Source organism: Sinocyclocheilus anshuiensis, unplaced genomic scaffold (assembly GCF_001515605.1).
Source record: "Sinocyclocheilus anshuiensis isolate Anshui unplaced genomic scaffold, SAMN03320099.WGS_v1.1 scaffold2164, whole genome shotgun sequence".
Classification (NCBI taxonomy): domain Eukaryota; kingdom Metazoa; phylum Chordata; class Actinopteri; order Cypriniformes; family Cyprinidae; genus Sinocyclocheilus; species Sinocyclocheilus anshuiensis.
Window position 1 is genome coordinate 23870 of NW_015546150.1, and position 20765 is coordinate 44634.

At 36.1% G+C, this 20765-nt stretch overlaps 1 protein-coding gene and 1 long non-coding RNA gene across 4 annotated transcripts in view; one reads left to right on the forward strand and one right to left on the reverse strand.

Moving 5' to 3' along the window:
* Window positions 1-4502, forward strand: part of LOC107701258 (zinc finger MYND domain-containing protein 19-like) — a 15492-nt gene extending 10990 nt beyond the window's left edge. For all 3 annotated transcript variants that reach the window (XM_016503222.1, XM_016503223.1, XM_016503224.1), the window contains 3 exons: window positions 1103-1243; window positions 1383-1563; window positions 4243-4502. In XM_016503222.1, the coding sequence (XP_016358708.1) occupies window positions 1103-1243; window positions 1383-1563; window positions 4243-4386 (466 nt within the window). In that variant the 3' untranslated portion in view covers window positions 4387-4502. The remainder of the gene's footprint in view (window positions 1-1102; window positions 1244-1382; window positions 1564-4242) is intronic.
* An 11597-nt stretch (window positions 4503-16099) lies between these two features.
* LOC107701257 (uncharacterized) overlaps window positions 16100-20765 on the reverse strand; it is a 12855-nt gene continuing 8189 nt past the window's right edge. Inside the window, exons 2-3 of the long non-coding RNA XR_001635626.1 lie at window positions 17769-17845; window positions 16100-16152 (exon numbers count right to left, since the gene is read on the reverse strand). This is a non-coding gene — a long non-coding RNA (uncharacterized LOC107701257). The remainder of the gene's footprint in view (window positions 16153-17768; window positions 17846-20765) is intronic.

Below are 20765 nucleotides of genomic sequence, written 5' to 3' on the forward strand. Positions count from 1 at the left end.
CTGATTTGCAACTTTCCCTTAAATACTACCAGAACAAAGACAAAGAAATCTTTAAATCAGTTGTAAAAACATAAAAGACCTTTTGTTTGTTAGTTTCTGTGATCCAGGGTCACACCCGGCTGGAAACATTCTCACAGACCCCTAAAGGGGGACACACCCCCTCCTCAGCAGAACATAATTCTACAAAGGTTTTAAATCTTTCTCACAATATAAATGACTACTTTGAAATTGAAACCAATTTACCAATCACACAAAGACCTTTGAAATGACACTAAACATGAAGGGGAAAAACAACACGTTCACAAGATACATGATTTGTGGGATATGCATATTCTTAATGAACTTTGGGTGAAACCTTTTTGGGGAAAAGAGGGAGAGGCAGAGAGGGCAGGGGGAGAAGGGGGTCGTAAATGCATTCTGCTGTCTGTTGTTCTGTTGTCGGTGTCTCTTTGTCTGAATATGGCACTGATCACATGCTGTGTGGTATCGGCGTTTGGTTTAACGAGTACGAGTACAAGAGCTCCGTATCGGCCCTATTGATGACGTCATTGTTTACAATACAACCGGAGCACATGTCGCTGAGGTGAGGGGTGGGACGATTAGACGCACACTAGAGATGATTTAGCCAATCACAACACACTGGAACAGCTAACCAATCTGAGCTCATTGTGTATTTCTGTGGGAGGGGCTTCATAAAAGCAGGAAATGATCAGCGCGTTTATAGGAGAAGGGACAGAGTACTTTTAGAATAAAAGTAAACTATGTGAAAAATAATGCGTTTTTTTAAAAACGAAGCATTAACACGTTAGACTGCACCCCATAAACACAATCAAGCCTAGAAAAAAAACAGTCAACCACCACTTTAAGATGCATCTTTTGACACATTTTTCAGACTTCATAATATATTTAATACTAATTGTGTCATGGAGTGTTATGAGGTACCTTCCACCTCCTTCCACCATTAGTTGACAGTTTATCAGGGAACTCATCGACTAGTTGATTTTGAAAATATGTTTTGCATATGTGTAAATCCTGAAGAGGCTGTAAATAAGTAGACATCTATATGTTTTAAGTAGTCACATTTTAGTGTATTTGTTTACAGGGAAAAGCACAGAGGTGGAATTGCTCTAAGTTTCCAAGTAGTTCACATAAACTCAGTCACAGTGGACAACCGTCTAGACAACTTGCGTCTCGTTCCTGTGGGATGGAGTCCCAAACCAGAAGAACTGTCCAGCAAACAAAGGTAATAAAAAATCAATACATTAAGATTTTATGATGTACAGCTTATAATGAAACAAACAAACAAAAAAAAACTAATCCACTGTGCTCAACTTGTGCTGTGATATGCTGTCTAAATTATGCCTGTGTAATGTCCTCTCTAGAGAGCAGTCATTGTACTGGCTGGCCATCCAGCAGGTTCCAGCTGACCCAGTGGAAGAGCAGTACCTGGAGTTAAGTCGCACACGCTACTACAATGCCAACGGAGAGCTGGTGGAAGAGGAGGAGTGCTCCTGCACCTACTACGAGTGTCACTACCCACCTTGCTCGCTCATTGAGAGGAGGGTCAGTATGGTGTAGAGAAGTCATTCTATGTCGTCTTTTGTTGTGATTTTTATTTTTTTTAAATACTGGTCATTGGGTTGGGTATCGTTTGAATTTTATCGATTCAGATTCTGCTTATTGATTCCTAGTTTCGATTCCAATAAGATAAAAAATCCAATATATATTAAAAAAAGTCAAACATTTATTCTGTGTCTTTTTACAAAGCATTCTGTTGCAGCTGAATAACATGAGCAAACATCAGCAGCCTACAGAACATTTAGGCCAACAAGAGGAACTTTTGCCTATGCTTTTAACAAAAATACCACAGCAAAAACAACTAGACTAATATAAATTTCAAATATTAAAGTGTTAAAGACAAGTAAACAGTCAGTAATAAAATAGGAACAAACAAATCAATTAACAATAGCATAAATAAATACAACTGAACCAAATTTCAGATACACAAACTGTAATTAAAAGTTTAAAGACACTGCATAGTTTCTTTTCATAAATAAAATACAGATTAATTGAAGTTATTAAAGATATTCAATCAAGATCAGCGAATTATTTTTTGTTCTTTGATTAACATTAATGACAGGCAGGTTATTAGACTGCTGTCTCTTTAACACTGTACGCACGCAGATCTAAAAATATTGTACACGTGCGTTTTCTTTCTCATCTGTTTGTTCACTTAAGACGAAAAAACGGCTGTGTTTATGATATACTGACGTATTTTTCTGCATACTGGTCGATAAATATGAAAGAAGTCAGTTCCGGCCTGGAACAACCTTTTCTGCAGTGGAAATGCATGGAACGGTTCAAGAATGGACACAGCTGACCTCTGTTCTCTGTGCTTGCGCTTGCACTTCAGACGTGTGCGCTGCATGCAAACAGGGCGCAAGAACTTTCCGTTCCTGGACTTAAATAATTTTAAATCACATTAAAATGTGAACACAGGAATCGTTAAGCAGAATCAAAATGCACGCGTCTTATCGAAAACCCGGTTCTTAGAAATTTGGAACGGTTTCTAAAATAGAACCGGTTTTCGATACCCAACCCCACTGGTCATTTTTATAGCCAGTGCGTTTTATAACTGTAGTCCTTTATAACTGAGACTGGTGATGACTATGATCAACATGCAGGTGCTTTTGTTGTATGTGACCCTGGACCACAAAACCAGCATAAGGGTCATTTTTTTGAAATTGAGATTTATACATCTTCTGAAAACTGAATGGATAAGCTTTCCATTGATGTATGGTTTGTTAGGATAGGACAACTATATGGCCGAGATAGAACTATTTGAGTATCTGGAATCTGAGGGTGCAAAAAAATCTAAATATTGAGAAATTTGCCTTTAAAGTTGTCCAAATGAAGTTCTTAGCAATGCATATTACTAATCAAATATTAAGTTTTCATATATTTACGGTAAGAAATTAACAAAATATCTTCATGGAACATGATCTTTACTTAATATCCTAATGATTGTTGGCATAAAAGAAAAAATTATAATTTTGACCCATACAATGTATTGTTGGCTATTGCTACAAATATACCCTTGCGACTAAAGACTGGTTTTGCGGTCCAGGGTCACATATGTTCACAGAGGACACATTGCGTTTAAAAATGCTGGATGGAGTGAGAAAGAATGGAACAGAACACAGCCACAAAACCCTCACATAAGACTTTTATTAAAAACGCAATGCTCTTGGTGTTAGGGCTGGGCGATATAGCTAAAAAATGTATCAACGATATAATGTTTCATATCGTTCGGTATCGATAATTATTTACATTTTTTATAACCTTTTTTAAAACAAAGAGCAATAGAATTTTTTTTTAATTTAACCACTGTATTTTTAAATTAACCCAATTTATTGAGACAAATATTTTTTGTTTTAACAGTAAAACACACAATAAAAATTAAACAAATCTAATTTCTAATGTTTTATATGCAGATTAAATAGGTCTTAAAGGGTTAGTTCACCCAAAAATGAAAATTAGGCTGCGTTTTACTCACCCCCGAGGCATGTAAGAAAAATATCCATATTCAAAACGTAATCGCTTTAATCTAGCTTGCGCTCACTGTTGTAAACAGAAGCAGTTCCGGGGGAATGACATATGAGGTCGGCTTTATATTTGGTCGGTAAATCAAATATAATTTCGTAAATTGCATAAACAATTATGAACAAAACAACATCATGTATTTATGCATTGCTTAATACAAAGAGCCGAATCGCCCATCACGCAGATTGCATTTAAAAACATAAGAGACGCAGTGAAAAGGAATAAACCTCCACAAATTTGCGACGTGTTTTCTAAAAGTTTAAACTGTTTTAACTTTGCATGGCTACATCTCTTGTGTGAGACACGAGTATAGCAGTCATATTTGTCCATCTAAAAATGCGCTGAATATGCATCTGTGTGAATGGCTTGGTTTCGGTTTTCACCTAATCAAGATCTTCTCCGCATTGAGCTTCTATATTTCTCTAATATTTTGAATGCATAACACAGCAGTGGCGCATCTCGTGCGCTAGACTAACAAAACATTAAAATGCAATAACGTTAATACACTCGTGTAATACTCTTAATTAGCTAATATTGACCGTATGTTTTCTAAACAGTTGTCACTTGTTTATTGTGTTTATCTAATTTATTTTGAGTTGTGACAATTCTTTTAGTGTCTCTGTCTTTGTACCTTTGCAGCTGAGGGAGTTCAACATCTGCGGCCGATGCCAAGTGGCACGCTACTGTGGCTCACAGTGCCAACAGAGAGATTGGCCAGCCCATAAGAAGCAGTGCCGTGAGCGTAAACGGGTTCTGGCACTGGAGTCTGAGCCCGAGCGATGATCCCCCTCAATCCCAGTTTGAAGAACGATGGTCACAGGGGGTGTGGGGTGAGACTGAGTTGAAATTCAAAAACTGACTGGTAGGATAGAGGACAATTTTGGTGGGTTGGATGGGGATGTGTGTTTAATGAAGAAAAACACCATGCCGTCATAACTCTTTCTCTGTGGACTGCATATGAGTATTGACAGTCATGCGCTCGCTTGTTCCATCTGCCCTTCTGTCATGAAGTATTAGCCGCCGAGGGACAAAACTGCTGTACAACTAATGACCTCTTCACTGTACTACCCTTCCTCCTCCTTTTCTCCCAGTTGGACTTCTTGTACACATAACCTAGCACATAGTCACTCACCTGTCATACCTTCATCAAGTATAAAGCCAATAGCTGTGCAAAACCACACCACCAGTATTGTGTGTGCAATGCCATTATTGACTGAAGGACATGGATAAAGTGGTTGATTTCTTTTTTTTCTTTCCTTTTCTTTATGGGATTTTTTTTGGGTTGCAGTGTTGGGGAATATGCCTTTGGGGTGGGGGTGGGGTGTCACCTTTCTGTCTACCTGTTTTTTTAATGCATTACAATACCATTTACCTTTCACACTTGTGTCATGTTTAGTTTCATTTACCATAACAAGCACTCAGTTAGAGGGATGTCCTGGGAAAAACTTGAAAACCCACATGGAAAGTTGATTCTGATTCTTATTGTCAACGTGTACTTGGATGTCTAAAATTGTCATTTGGGTCCCAGTCATTCAATGTTTAGTCTTCTTGTTTGTCTTAAAATCTTTGTCAAAGTGAGTTTAACACATGAATTTTGTTTGACTTTTTTATTTTTATTTTATTTATTTATTTTTTTTTATTTTTTTTTTAGAAATTTCTCTTCTTGATAGAAAAATATGTGCACACAAGTTCCAAGTGTGTCTTCCTCTTACGTCAAGGGCAACTCTACCAAACTGTGACGTGCACTCACAAATAAGCATGTATAATAGACGCATACATGTGACGTTTGTCTGTTCATATTCCGAATAATTTATTTATCTGGTTGGGTTGAGCACTGTGCACTGAATATCCTCACTTTGATCCTTGTTCTTTTCTGAGAAATGGAAGTTTAGGGTAGGTTGGGGGTGTCTGTTCTTTTTATTTTTTTTATAAGCTATTACCATACAAACATTAAATGCATAAATATGTGAATGGACAGAGTTTGTGATAACTGACCATCTCTTGTCACTGTAATATATAAGAATAAAATTAATTAAATAAAATCTCAAATGTGTAAAGGTTAATTTGGTTGCATAATGTCTGTTTTGCCCACATAATGTTGTCTTTAGAGTCTAAAACTTTTTCTTTGGTTTTTCTTTCCACTGAACCAAAAATGTGGACAATATTGTCACTAAGATGTGCACATTCTGTGCAATTTTAATAATTTTGGTACGAGTGCCATTTAAAGCGCTGAGTCAAGGGTCAAGCTTTAAAAGTAAGTGCAGTGGCCCTTAAATGGATAAAGACGTTACATGGATTGTAAGAAACACTAATTTAAAGTGGCCATTTTTTTTCATGATCGAAGTGTGGTACCTGACATGGCAAAGCTAGTTGGTTTTTTTAGTGGCTTTTAACCAGCTGCTGTGGCAGAAATGTGCATACGATGTACTGTATGTCAGTTCATCACATTCACTATTAACATGTTCAACTGACTTTTGACGACATGTACCACGTATGTTGTCTTCATTTTGATTCACTCATTGCGTTTATCTTTTATTAATGTCACTTGGTTTGATAATGTATTATCAAATGTAATAAGTTGTTCCAAACTTGTATGAATTTCTATTTTGAAAAAAGATCTCAGTGTTGATTAATGGAAGCTCGTGTCTGCCACACTTTAGTCAAAATATTGAGAAACTTTCTTATAATATTGACTTAACGTGTCATAATGACTTTTTTTTTTTTTTTTTTTAGCGCTGATGTAGGTTGAAGTAATGAACGGACCCTCTCATATGAAGCAGTGCAGTTTAATGTGTGTCTAAAAAGGATGTCGTGAATAACTTTTAGCCAGACGTCTCTATGGGAACCTGAGAGCGCGGTAAAGTTAGTTTTAGGTTCGATATTCGCCAGACATTCGCTTTCTCCTGCCACTGTTCTGTAGAGTCGACAGTCCTACAAAGATACCACTACCACGATTAGTTTTAACAATATGCAACAACTTTATATCGACATGAAAATATTATTTAAAAACCGCCTAAGTGTATTGTAGCAGCAAATTTAAACCGGAGAAAGCTTTGACGTGCTATAGCGGCGTTTGATGCGTAAGGGACCGTCGGACAATTCCACCGATTGGGTTTAAAACGTCCAATGTATTTTAACTAACGTGACTTTTAACATTTAAAAAAAAACATTGCCAAACTGTAAAGCGTGTATAACTCGTAGTGATTTACTACAGGTGGGATTTTGCCAATACCTTCCTTCATACATGCAGTACAGTACCTTCATATATGCAGTACAGTACACAATAATGTTCATAAAAAACTACTGTAAGTACCCAAACGGCTGTTCAAGGTGGTAGTACATTCCTAGTGTCCAGACTGACTTACTACAGGTGAGATTTTGCCGATATTTCCCTTACTGTACATAGTTATTCTTAGAAAAAATTAGTAAAATTCACCAAAAGTTTTTTTTTTCATGTTCCAAAGGCTGTAGTACATTCCTAGTGGCCAGACTGACTTACTACAGGTGAAAGTTTGCCAATATCACCCTTACTGTACATACAGTACATAATTATTCTTAGAAAACAATTACTGTAATTCACCAAAAGGGTTTTTTCATGTTCCAAAGGCTGTAGTACATTCCTAGTGGCCAGACTGACTTACTACAGGTGAAAGTTTGCCAATATCACCCTTACTGTACATACAGTACATAATTATTCTTAGAAAACAATTACTGTAATTCACCAAAAGGGTTTTTTCATGTTCCAAAGGCTGTAGTACATTCCTAGTGGCCAGACTGACTTACTACAGGTGAAAGTTTGCCAATATCACCCTTACTGTACATACAGTACATAATTATTCTTAGAAAACAATTACTGTAATTCACCAAAAGGGTTTTTTCATGTTCCAAAGGCTGTAGTACATTCCTAGTGGCCAGACTGACTTACTACAGGTGAAATTTGGCCAATATCTCCCTTACTGTACGTACAGTATATAATTATTCTTAGAAAACAATTCCTGTAATTCACCATAAGGGTTTTTTTCATGTTCCAAAGGTTGTAGTACATTCCTAGTGGCCAGACTGACTTACTACAGGTGAAAGTTTGCCAATATCATTATTTTTAGAAAACAATTACTGTAATTCACCAAAAGGGTTTTATGTTCAAATGGTTGTAGTACATTCCTAGTGGCCAGACTGACTTACTACAGGTGAAAGTTTGCCAATATCACCTTTACTGTATGTACAGTATATAATTATTCTTAGAAAACAATTACTGTAATTCACCATGAGGGGGTTTTTATGTTCCAAAGGCTGTAGTACGTTTGTAGTTACAAGGCTGACTTGCTACAGGTGAAATTTGGCCAATTTCTTTCTTACTGTACATACAGTACATAATTATTCTTAAAAAACAATTACTGTAATTCACTAATAGTTTTTTTTTCATGTTCCAAAGGTTGTAGTACGTTTGTAGTTACAAGACTGACTTACTACAGGTAAAATTTTGGCAATTTATTTCTTACTGAACATACAGTAAATAATTAATCTTAAAAATTACTGTAATTCACCAAAAGTGTTTTTTTCATGTTCCAAAGGTTGCAGCATGTTCGTAATGACCAGACTGACTTACTACAGGTGAAATTTTGACAATAACACCCTTACTGTATGTACAGCACACAACTATTTTTTATTAAAAACTAATTCACCAAAAGTTTTTTTTTTTCATGTTCTAAAGGTTGTAGTACTCTCCTAGTGGCCTTGGATTCTATTGCAGATTATTTATTCATATTCATATTCATATTTATGTATGTATGTATGTATGTATGTGTGTGTGTGTGTGTGTGTGCGTGTGCTTGTGTCTGTGTTTGTATGTACAGTGCGTGCATAATTATTAGGCAAGTTGATATTCTGATCAAATTTTTTTTACCAAGCACATTTGACAAATTCCAAACCACATCAATCTTAATAACTACTATTACTTTTGTATTTAATCATTTATAAGTGATATATAACTGTCCATGAAGGCTGGAAGTGAAAATCTTCATATATTCAGGTGTGCATAATTATTAGGTAGGTTATCTTTTACAGATAAAATGAGGCAAAAAAAGTTATTAAGATTGATGTGGTTTGGAATTTGTAAAATGTGCTTGGTAAAAAAAAATATGATCAGAATATCAACTTGCCTAATAATTATGCACGCACTGTACATACATACACACACGCGCACACACACACACACACACACATACTTGCCTTTGTGGTTTACGGGGACTCTCCATAGGTGTAATAGTTTTTTTACTGTATAAACTGTATTTTCTATCACCCTACACCTAAACCTACCCCTCACAGAAAACTACTGGCAACTTTTGAATTTCATAATCCACCATTTTGTATGTTTTTTTTAAGCCTTTTGTTTTACAGGGACACAGGAAGTGTCCTCATAAACCATGTTTATGTTGTAGTACACATGAGATTATACACATTTGTGTCCTCATAAACCATATATACCAGTACACACACACACACACACACACGCACATAAATAAATAAATAAATATGAATATGAATATGAATAATCTGCTGTAGATTTCAAGGCCACTAGGAGCGTACTACAACCTTTAGAACATGATTAAAAAAAAGCTTTTGGTGAATTAGTTTTTAATGAAAATATTTGTGTGCTGTACATACAGTAAGGGTGTTATTGTGAAAATGTCACCTGTAGTAAGTCAGTCTGGTCACTACGAACGTACTGCAACCTTTGGAACATAAAAAAAAAAACACTTTTGGTGAATTTCAGTAATTGTTATCTAAGAATAATTATTTATTGTACCGTAAGAAAGAAATTGGCAAAATTTCAGCTGTAGTAAATCAGTCTTGTAACTACAAACGTACTACAGCCTTTGGAACATTAAAAAAACCCTTTTGGTGAATTACAGTAATTGTTTTTAAGAATAATTATGTACTGCACGTACAGTACTGAGAGGTAAATTTGCAGACGGTCCCTAAAGCAGCCTAGGCGAATATCCAGCGAATATCAAACCTAAAACTAACTCTACCGCGCTGAACCAGCGGCAGCGGGGTGGTTATTTCATTCGTTGTATCTCCAGGCAAATGTTTTCAAGACGTCTCGAGTTCTCTTTAAATGTAACAAGCAGTAAGTTACATATATCCAATAGAAGCTAACGGTACGAGGAACTCCACGCAGCAGAAGACGTCACGCTGTATTAACGTCGAGGCCAGTAAGCTGAATTGTTTTATGACAGTATTGAGTGTTTGTTTTATCAGTTGCGCGGAATTATAGCAATTTTTTTTTTATCAAAAGTCATAACTGTGCGAGGGAAAATTATTCTTAAAAAGGAAAAAAAAAAAAACATTTTCCACAAATCACAAAATGTGTTGGACATGTATGGTACTACTATGCTGTCGTCGTCGCTGTTGTTCTTTTGTACATGGTACTGTGACATGGACATGTTCATAATACCAAGTTATTTTTGGCATTGCCACGTAAATATAAAGGGTACATGAATTTCGGTAGTGGTGCTTACTAATTTCCATGCTATTCTTTGTAGGGTAATGTAATGTAAATAATTATGGTAATCATTTAATACTGTGGTATATATCAAATAACCATAATATTATCATATGACACAGTACATTTTTTTAAAAGGCATTAGCGTATAATGTAATGACACTAATACTGTTATTAGGTAACAGTATTAACATATAATGTCATTACTGTGTCATGATATAGCCACAGTACATTTCTAAGGCAGTGTAAGAATAACTGTTACTTTTCTCCTCTTACTACTTAATTTTTCTTTTGTATTATTTATTTATTTATTGTTTGTATAATAGGGTGTTTTGAAGGATGACATCAACAGCATGCTGTCCAGCTCCGTCATAACAGAAATGCCTTGACCTGGCTTCTATGTCCAGACATTGATCATGTGTCCTCTGCATTGCAAATTCTTGTTGACCTTGCTCAGGAGGACAAAGGTGAACTTGTTGAAAAGGTTCTTCAGCACTGCAAACCAGAATTATGCATAGATGCTCTTCGAAAGCTGCTGAAGTCACCTGCCTCATGGTCAGTACTTCAATCATTAGACAGGTTAAAACAATCACTTGGTTCTATAAATTACACCTGTTAAAACTGAAATGATGGTGTGCATTAACATTACAGAATATCGACACTACTGACCAATTGCAGTTAATGTGTACAGTCATGGATGGTGCAAATGTGAACTTCCCCTGCACAACATCACTTATATCAAATGCTCATGGAGCTCAAAGAGTGATTCTAGTGTTTCTTCACACAGATTACTGGTTTTGTAGTTTCCTGACATGCATACAAACATGTGAGTGGTCTGCTATTAAGAACAAAACACCATTCTTTAAAGTTATATACTGTAAAAATGTTTTACCACTACAGAAATGATTAGTATTTTGAAACTTTTGAGAATGCTGTCTTATCAACCCACAAACCATAAACAAAATACCTAGTGTACCTTATTTTCTCTCAGATTGTTTCAGCATTGATAACCTTACATTAAATTAGGATAAAATACTTGACAAAATGTAATCTAGGAAGCTTCCAGCCTTGAAAATGCAGCTTAAGTCATTAGAAATGGTCACCTCAGCAACAGCAAAAGCCGATTTGTGTTCAGCCTATAAAGTTCGATTTATGAGAGTCATCTTGCTCAATGGTTCTCCTTTGACCTCTTACAAATGCAGACCTCTAAGAGGTCAAAGCGTAATGAGTGTCTTTCTCTCTGCTGAAATAATTAAAAGGCACAAGCGACTGGCTTTTGCTTTTCTGTTGAGACAGTGTCCTCAGGTTGAACTCAAACCACCAGAGAGGATCGGTCCATGCCTGCTTCGTAACCAGGGGCCTCATTTATAAAATGTTTATAAAATCCACGGCAATGTTGAAATTGATAAAAACGGTCTTTGACGTGAAAAAGTGCTTAGCACCACATCCGTTTCTAAGCAGGAGTACACACTTTTCCTTATGGCAGAGTCTTGCCACTTGCCATTCTCAAGTAAAGGATTCGGATGTTGACTGGTGCTCTTTATATAATAATGACATTAATTAAATGATCTTAGATTAAATGTCGACATTTTTTGCATGAAGCACAGTCGTTTTTTAGCAAGTGCTCAGTCCCTTACCTACTTTCATATTGTTTTCATCTATCCATCCATTCTCCAAACTGCTTATCCTCTGGGTAACAAGTATCCTGAAACAGTGTCTTGGGCCACATTCATCATGAACAAACATCATTTACAGCACATCTCAATTCACTGTGCCTTTTGTGATGGAAATAAACTGTTGGAATAAATTGTTGGAATAAACTGGCCAATTCTTTATCTTGCCAAGGCTAATTTCATATCTATTATGTTATGTAAACTAAAAACGTTTTGCATAATATTACAAAATTTTATCAAATCATATATTGTAAATCAGTAGTATGTATCGTCCCCACGTGCCTATATGCACTCCTGACAACATCTAGGCATGCTCCTGATGAGATGGTGGATGGTGTCCGGGGGGATCTCCTCCGAGACCTGGATCAGGCTTCAGTGAGCTCCTAGACAGTCTGGTGCTACTCCAGATTCTTTCACATCTGTCACATGTACTCAATGTGAACCTGCTCTTAATCATGAGGAGACTGGAGCACCAATGGCAGACCTGCCAATTCTGGTGTTCTTCTGCAAATTATGCCAATCGAGCTGCATGGTGCTGGGTTGTGAGCATAGGTCCCACTAGAGGGCGTCAGACCCTCCAGCCACCCTCATGGAGTCTGTTTCTTACAGTTTGGTTTAGAAATATGCACACCAGTAGCTTGCTGGAGGTCATTTTGTAGGGCTTTGGCAGTGCCTCTCCTGTTCTTCTTTCTGTGCTGCTGGGTTGTTGCCTTTCTACGGCCCTGTCCAGCTCTGCTCTGATGACACGTATGCATATACCATCTTAGAGGAGATGGACTACCTGTGCAACGTGATTGGGGTGCAGGTACTTCGTCATGGTACAAGTACTGAGAAAGACCCTGACAAACACAAAACTAGTGACAACTCAGTCAGGAAGGCTAAAGAGAGAACGATTGTCTTTGGACACCACCTGCAAAACAATTGCCTTTTTGGGCAATGACTAACTAAACTAGTAAAACTGTGCATCTTGGCAATGTAATTTGAATACATTTACTAAAATGGAATGTTTCATATTGACAAATAATACAGAAGCATAGTTACAGAGAGAGAAATCTGAAAGGCAATTACATTCAACAGTTTTTAAACCCAAAAACATCTCACAATATAGCAACAGTTATAATGCAGTGAGACGGAACTATTCTACTCAATTTTAGGTTATGACTTTTGAAGTTTACAGTATTATTCTTAGTCTGTGGAATTAATAAATAACAACAACTTAATGAATTAAAAAAAGTTTACAAGTTTACACACACACACACACACACACACGGATATCTAAATGAGGACATTTAATAGACTTCTTTTGTTTTTATACTGAGCTAATTATAAATACTATAACAAATAACCCCATTATATACCCCATCAAAAATGTTGTCTGTATTTTTAGATTTTCTTCTTTGTGGTGGTTTTTCGAAGGTGCTTAGGCATCTATTGTATCCATTAGATTTCTTCTTCTTCCACTCTGGAAGTCTACAGCCCATAGAACCGCTTGCGGAAAAGTTATGAAATTTGGCACAAGACAGTCTCAACATTAACCATAGTGAGTTTGTCGTCTCTAAATCAAACCCTCTAGTGCCACCAACAACTCAAAGTTGCACTCATGTTCATGCAAATAACTTTAGAACCGTAAAGTTTAGACACAAAATTATTTTTTTCCCTCTGATTTCTTGGCTTATGTTGAGTCGAATACTGTCTTAGGCCGGTTTCACACCGCACGCTTAAGCAGAGCAGAGGCAGCGCAGAAGCGGCGCGTATGCAGAGCGGGAGCAGCGCGCGCCCATTGTGCTTTCACACTGGCAGCGTTTGTCGCGCAGCTGAACCGTGGCTTGTGTACTGCAAATACAGACGAGTATCGTTCATTCAGTCACGCTTTTCAGGTGTTCTCTGACAACTGTCTGTCATGATTTGATATGGGCAGCATGCTGTGATGCGGCCGTGTTCCCCCCTGTCACGTGCATATAACATGCTGTACATATACCGTATTGGCCCGAATATAAGACGACCCCCCTTTTTCCAGATGTACCTTTTGGAAAAAGGCTTTTTAAAAAACAAATCTTGTTTTTTCTCAGTAAAATACATTTTGTCTTCAATTATTTTCATATTGCATATTTTTCCTATTTTAATTTTTGTTTTGAAAGTATGGTAAAAACTGGTAAAATGTACCAACAATCACATTTAAAAAATATACACTTTTTGATATACTATTAAAAAAAACAAAACAGGTAGCCCATCTGAATTAGGACATTTAGGCTAGCCATCTAATAGTAAGTAGCCCACCAATATCTTATTAACAGTAGAAGTTAAATCTTACTGTAGTCTTCAAATCTGGGTACTGTCTTACGTTTTAAAATCACAAAGGGAGTTTAGTTTCATCAGGCTAACGTGACAGTCAAGACTCATGCAGCTGTAAGGTTTTCTTTTTCTTTAGTTTTTACTCGCGATCTTTTACAACACTCATTACATTACGTATTTCATGGCACACTCGTTTTATGCGTATTTGGCGCCACCTATTGTTGTGGGTGTATTATTGACATGTCAAAGTCTAGACCCTGAATATAAAAGACGACCGCGTTTTTTCAGATGTATTTCCAAGAAAAAAACATCGTCTTATATTCGGGTCAATACGGTAGTTTACGTGATAAAAAGTAATCTTAAAGTTAATAAATGCCTCTAGTTTTAATAATTTAAACAGGCCTTTGAAGTTTGGGCAATAACTCCTGGCAGTGATGTGTTTTCGTAGTTGATTCTGTGCCAACTCTAATATTTTTTCTTTCTTTTTTTTAATGTTTTAGATTTAAGTAGCAAATGAGAATCGCTAAATTTATTGAATATATTTTGAGACAAAGGTCTTCCTAATGATTATCAGTTTGGTTTAAGATAATTAAAGCAACAGTTTTTCAATAACTAGAAGAATATGTTAAAGTATGGTATTTGGGGTAAAAGCGCCCCAGATAGCAAAATGACTCCGGAGCGGATCCGCCCCGGAGTCACCACAAGCTCCGGAACGGATCCGCAAAACGGGTCCGTATCGGAGTCCACTTGCACAGCGCAACGGATCCGCAACAGACCCTACCCGTATCCGCTAATAAAGCGGGTCATCCGGCCCGGATCCGATCCGGACCCGTTGATGAAGAAACGGATCCGAACCGGATCCGATCTGGACCCGTTCATTTAGTGGGTCTATACCTTTTTTAAAATGGGTAATCTGGCCAAAACTAGCTATGGAAATACCTAAAATAGAGCCAACAATCATAGACTAGACTGCTCTATAAAAGTGTAATATGTCTCCCTTTATTAATATTAATAAACCAATCATTCAAAACTTGAAAAAATCTAAACTTTCCTTGGCCAGTAATAATGAAACACTCTATAAAAAGTAGGTAATTACATAAAGAAAAATACAAAATATAATGCAACCACAAATGGTACAAAAACATTGTTTTATTTAATGAAAAACTTTACCTCTAAAAAGACAATTCAGTTCAATAACTTTGTAAAGTTAATATTTACGAATGAATTAGTTCAATTCAGCCATAAGGAATTTTATAGCACACAAAAGTTTCATTATTCACTTTGTGTCAGCTTGATGTTGATTTAATAAAACCAGGAGCAGTCAGCTCAGCTCTCCTCTGGATAAATGAACAAAGATGGGGTGATTATGATTTCAGGCTGCATCACTAATGAGATTGTGGACTAATGTCATTCAGAATATTTCATCCAGCTCCTACTGCTTGAAGATCAGGATACGTCACGCTGTCATTTGGTTGGAGGAGAAGTTGTAGTCTGTCCAGCAGGGCTGCTGTTTAGCCAGTAGTGGACGGCTTGTTTAACAGTGACTGTAAGCATGATAAAACTGCATTGTGTTCCTAGCAGCTCCTGGCCTGCCACGTTCATTGCTGGCCATAGGGGTCTGTGCAAAGGACTTGTCTGTACATTCAGAGCTGCGTTGTGGTTGTCTCAGGGTGCAGGTCCATCATCTGATCTGGATACAGACCAGATCCGGCTGACTATGATAACCTTACGACAAGAGTGTGACAAAAACATTGAAATAAGTAACAAGTATCGGTGTTGACTTTTTCTCACAGAACCTGTAATCACACAAGCACATTTTCATACAAAATTTCATGACATCTTAGCAAAGATTACTGTTAAATGTAGGATGTAAAAGTAGGTTATTACACGTTAAAAGCTGAATGAAGTGTGTATCATTGTCAGTATTTGACAAACTAGTTGGCTAAATCAAGTTTAAAACTCTTTAAAAAAAATACTCTTTTAAAAAGTAATTTAATCTTACTTTTAAAGATGAAGTAGAATATCAAAGGATGATGTAGAATCAAAAACCAGACTGGAGCACTTGAATGAGCTGTAAAGCTGCAACAGAACACACACACAGTATCTTAGTATGTTTTAATTTCATATAAATGATCTGAAACAACATTACAAGAGGTGGGGAATATATTTGTAAAGAAAAACAGACACAAACTAGTATACCACAACTAAAGATTACTGTTAAATGTAGGCTGTAAAAATAGGGTTGTAAACATTTAACCTTAAATATAGAGAATGGGAATCTACTTCATGCCGCATTGCATTCCGCCATGTTTTAGGACACGCTCTGGAGCACACAGTGTAAACAAACGCTAATCACCACAGAAAAAGCCGACCGTTTTACATTAATATTTTTTGAAAAACATCTTACATACCCTTAGAATAAAACAGACTAATATGTAAATCTCTTTCAATTAAAATAAATCGCTCTGTTGTGTGACTTGAGAGGCTGCAGATATTCATTACATAGTATTTAGTCTCCTTCACTAAAGTGGTACTGATATAACTGCTAAAACACTTACGAAAATTAACCATGGTTTTATTATAGTAAATGTGTAGCAACTGTGTTTTTGCCATATTTGTTACCATTCATATAACCAGAATTTTATTAGAAATACCATGGTTGAACTATGGTTAGATCAGCAAAACCATGGCTAATTTTGTAAGGGGAGAACACACTATAGCTAGATCTCAAACGGTGGATAATTTATCATTGTTATATATCGCCATATTGCCCAGTAAAACTGCTCAGTGTTAAAGAATTAAGCCATTATAGAGGTAACAGAATAACTTACTATAAAGCTGCTTAGAAATTATGTGTATTGTGAATGCTATGTAAATAAATAACTTAACGTGAATGAATCAAGTTGAAGATTCCTTACTATTAGAGATGTCGAACAAGGATGCAAGCGACCAAATAAATGAATAAGCTTAATACGTACAAACAAGTGGCCGGTTATCAACGAGCTGCTGCAGATAACATTTCCATATATTATTTTTTTCTTTATTTGTGGTGTGAGCACTTACAGTTTAATGCAAATCACTGTATCTATAATATAATACATCTACAGATATCAATTATAAGGCCACATTTTATTTTAGTTGTTTACCATACCGAGTTTCAGTTTAATTTTCATCCGAGTTCCGTAGTGAATGTAGACATTTTATATTATCGGGGGAATGACGTATGAGGTCAGCTTTGCGCATGCGCCGGTGAGTCTCCTGAAAACCAACGTTTGTTTACAGGATCAAAAGAAGCAATGTTTCCTTACTTTAGCCAAGGAAAACAAGCCTCCTCTTGACTTATATCAAAATCCTCCAACATTCTTCTTTACAAATCCTCGTTTTGTACTTCTAATAAGTGACCGGTGTTTTGTTTTGATCCGAGTTCCGTAGTGAATGTAGACATTTTATATTATTTTATGTTTATATGACTCAACAGATCACGTTGGAATGATTAACACATACTGTATCATCAATTGCCAAGGCCTTATCAATGTCTGCATGAAATACCTCTTCATTGCCATTGTAACAACACATTGCCATTCTCTATTGATATGAATCTTTTGACATTGCACATTTATTCCATGTTTAAGCTGTATGTCAATATTTGACAAAATAGTTGGCTAAATCAAGTTTAAAACTCTATTTAATCTTACTTTTAAAGATGAAGTAGAATATCGAAGGATGATGTAGAATCAAAAACCAGACTGGAGCACTTGAATGAGCTGTAAAGCTGCAACAGAACACACACACACACACACACACACTATCGAAATCCTCCAACATTCTTCTTTACAAATCCTCGTTTTGTACTTCTAATTAGTAACCGTTGTTTTGTTTTGATCTCTCCACTTTTGAGCGGAGCATGCGCAAAGCTGACCTCATACGTTATTCCCCCGTAACTGCTTCTGTTTACAACAGTGAGCGCAATCTAGATTCACCCGGAGCCGTGTGAGACACTTTTTTTTATGGAAGGGTGCTTTTTATGTCACGTCTTATTCAGTCCTCTTCAAACTGGCCGGTGTTAACGAGATTTTCGGTTTCAGTGGGCGGGGCATATATGAATATTAATGAGTTTCCCGGACATGCGCGTGGAACCAGGTGTAACTGAGAATGTCAGTTCACGCTCCTTGTATTTCAGCACGTTTAATGGGATATACAGTATATATATATATTTTAAAGTAAATATATTTACAGTGTTGCACAAACTACGTGTTTATCATTTCCTAACAGTTTATAATGTTTTTATTAGTTTACAGTGCACGTTGTGTGCAGTCGTCCCTGACTGAATGATTGCAGGCATTCTTTGTGTAATGTTAGGATAAAGCACAGCAAACTTCAGCTAGTTGTAGCCTATACATTGATTTCAGTTCTTTGTGATTCTCCATGTTGTCTGGTTGTAAACTATGATACAATCATACAGTGCTGCAAAAGCATGCTGCTGAAATTTATTTTTTTCCTGTTTCCAATGTAAAATAGTTAAACATTTTTACAAACAAATGTAAATTTACCAATTAAAGATTATCACAAGGTTTATGGTTCCATTTGCACAGTGAAACCCAAAATCCCAGAACACCTGGATGATTACAGCTACATAAAATAGTTAAACATTTTTACAAACAAATGTAAATTTACCAATTAAGATTATCACAAGGTTTATGGTTCCATTTGCACAGTGAAACCCAAAATCCCAGAACACCTGGATGATTACAGCTACAGGTTTCCAATAGTAGCACAGATCCAACTACCATTTCAATTATTTATTTTTATGCTCTTCTGTTACCTTTTAAGTTTTAAAACTGTCATCTTCTGGCAATGAATGAAATAACATTCACCACCATATCAGTGGCCTAATAAACATTTTGCAACCTACACTGATGTTATTCTGTGACCATGTGTTGCACTGTACCTGGATGATACAATGATGATCATTGATAAAAATGCATGGTCAATTTTGATGCACAACAAACACTCAGGCAACATTATTTATAGGCTAAGTCATAACGTTTCATAAACATATATACTCTTAATTAGACTTTTTATATATATATACATAAACTGTTCCCTCCTGGTGGAATGACCTGCCGAACTCAATTCGAGCAGCTGAGTCCTTAACCATCTTCAAGAAACAGCTAAAAACACATCTGTTCCATCTATATTTGACCCTCTAACACTTGCACTCTCTATTCGTTTTCCAACTGCTTGTTTTCTTTAAAAAAAAAAAAGGCCTCTAACACTAGCTTTCTCTATCTACTTGTTTTCGTTTTGTTGTGTATGTATGTGTAAAGCCAAGCTTCTGCTAAATGACTACATACATAAATAAATAAATAAAAGGGGCCTCTAAATATAAAAAATAAAGTGGAATAAAAACAAGACAACATAGGATACAACAGAGTGTGATGTTAACGTCCTTGTAGAATATGCTGTATAACATTTTGACATAATAAAGCTAAAAAAAAGACATTTCTTAACTTGATTCTGGCATTTGATACATGACATTACCATTCAAAAGTTTGGGATTACTATGATTTTTTTTTTTAAGAAATGTATAGTTTTGTTCTTCAAGGATGCATTAATTTAATAAAGGTGACAGTAAATACATTTATAATGTAAAAAAGATTTCTATTTCAAATAAATGCTGTTCTTCTGAACTTTCTATTCATCAAGGAATCCTGTCGCTGTATAATGGTTTCCACACTTCAATAAGCAGTACAACCAATTTCAACTGTGATAATAATCTGAAATGTTTATAGTGCAATAATTCAGCATATTAGAATTATCTCTGAAGGATCATGAGACACTGAAGAGGAGAAGTTGAGATCTGACATCACAGGGGGAAAAAAAACTTTATTTTAAATTGTAAAATTATTTCACAATGTTAATGTTTTTTAATATTTTTAATCTGATGCAGTTGGTGAACATGAACAAAGAACCTTACTAATACAAATCCTTAGAACAGTATTGTATATATCATATCAAAACAAGCACAAGCACACTTATGATATAAAATTATTTTTTAACATGAAATTAGTTTCTTATTCCATTCCATAAAATGCAGTGAAGTATTTGTTTCCTCATTTACAGTGTACCAAATATAGGCTACTTTTTAAACTTGTGTCCATGCAATTTTGTTTAATCCACAATTTTACTTATTAAAGGAACACTTTCATGCTTGTGTGTGTGGTCTTAGATTCATATTCATTTAGTAAATATAGCCTAAGCCTAACAGTTTAATTAAGGCTGGAATTATGGCACATTGTAATGCTGGGTTGTGTTGAGCACGCCAGTTGTTGGTATTTAGCGAGCACTGAGGGGGGCATCAGGTGAGCAAGCTAGTGAAACGTTGCACGCACAAAAGAGAAGGTCTGCACACATCCAAAAACGTATTTTTAAACCTGCTGAGATACAAGGAGCGTGAACTGAAATTCTCAGTTCCACTTGGTTCCACGCGCATGTCCGGGAAACTCATGAATATTCATGTTTGCTTCGCCCACTGAAATCGAAAATCTCGTAACACCGGCCGCAGCTTCACCACTCTGAGGAGGATTTATTTTAAAGGCGTCATATGATGCGATTTCAAGTTTTCCTTTCTCGTTGGAGTGTTACAAGCTCTTGGTGCATAAAGAAGATCTGTAAAGTTGCAAAGACTAAAG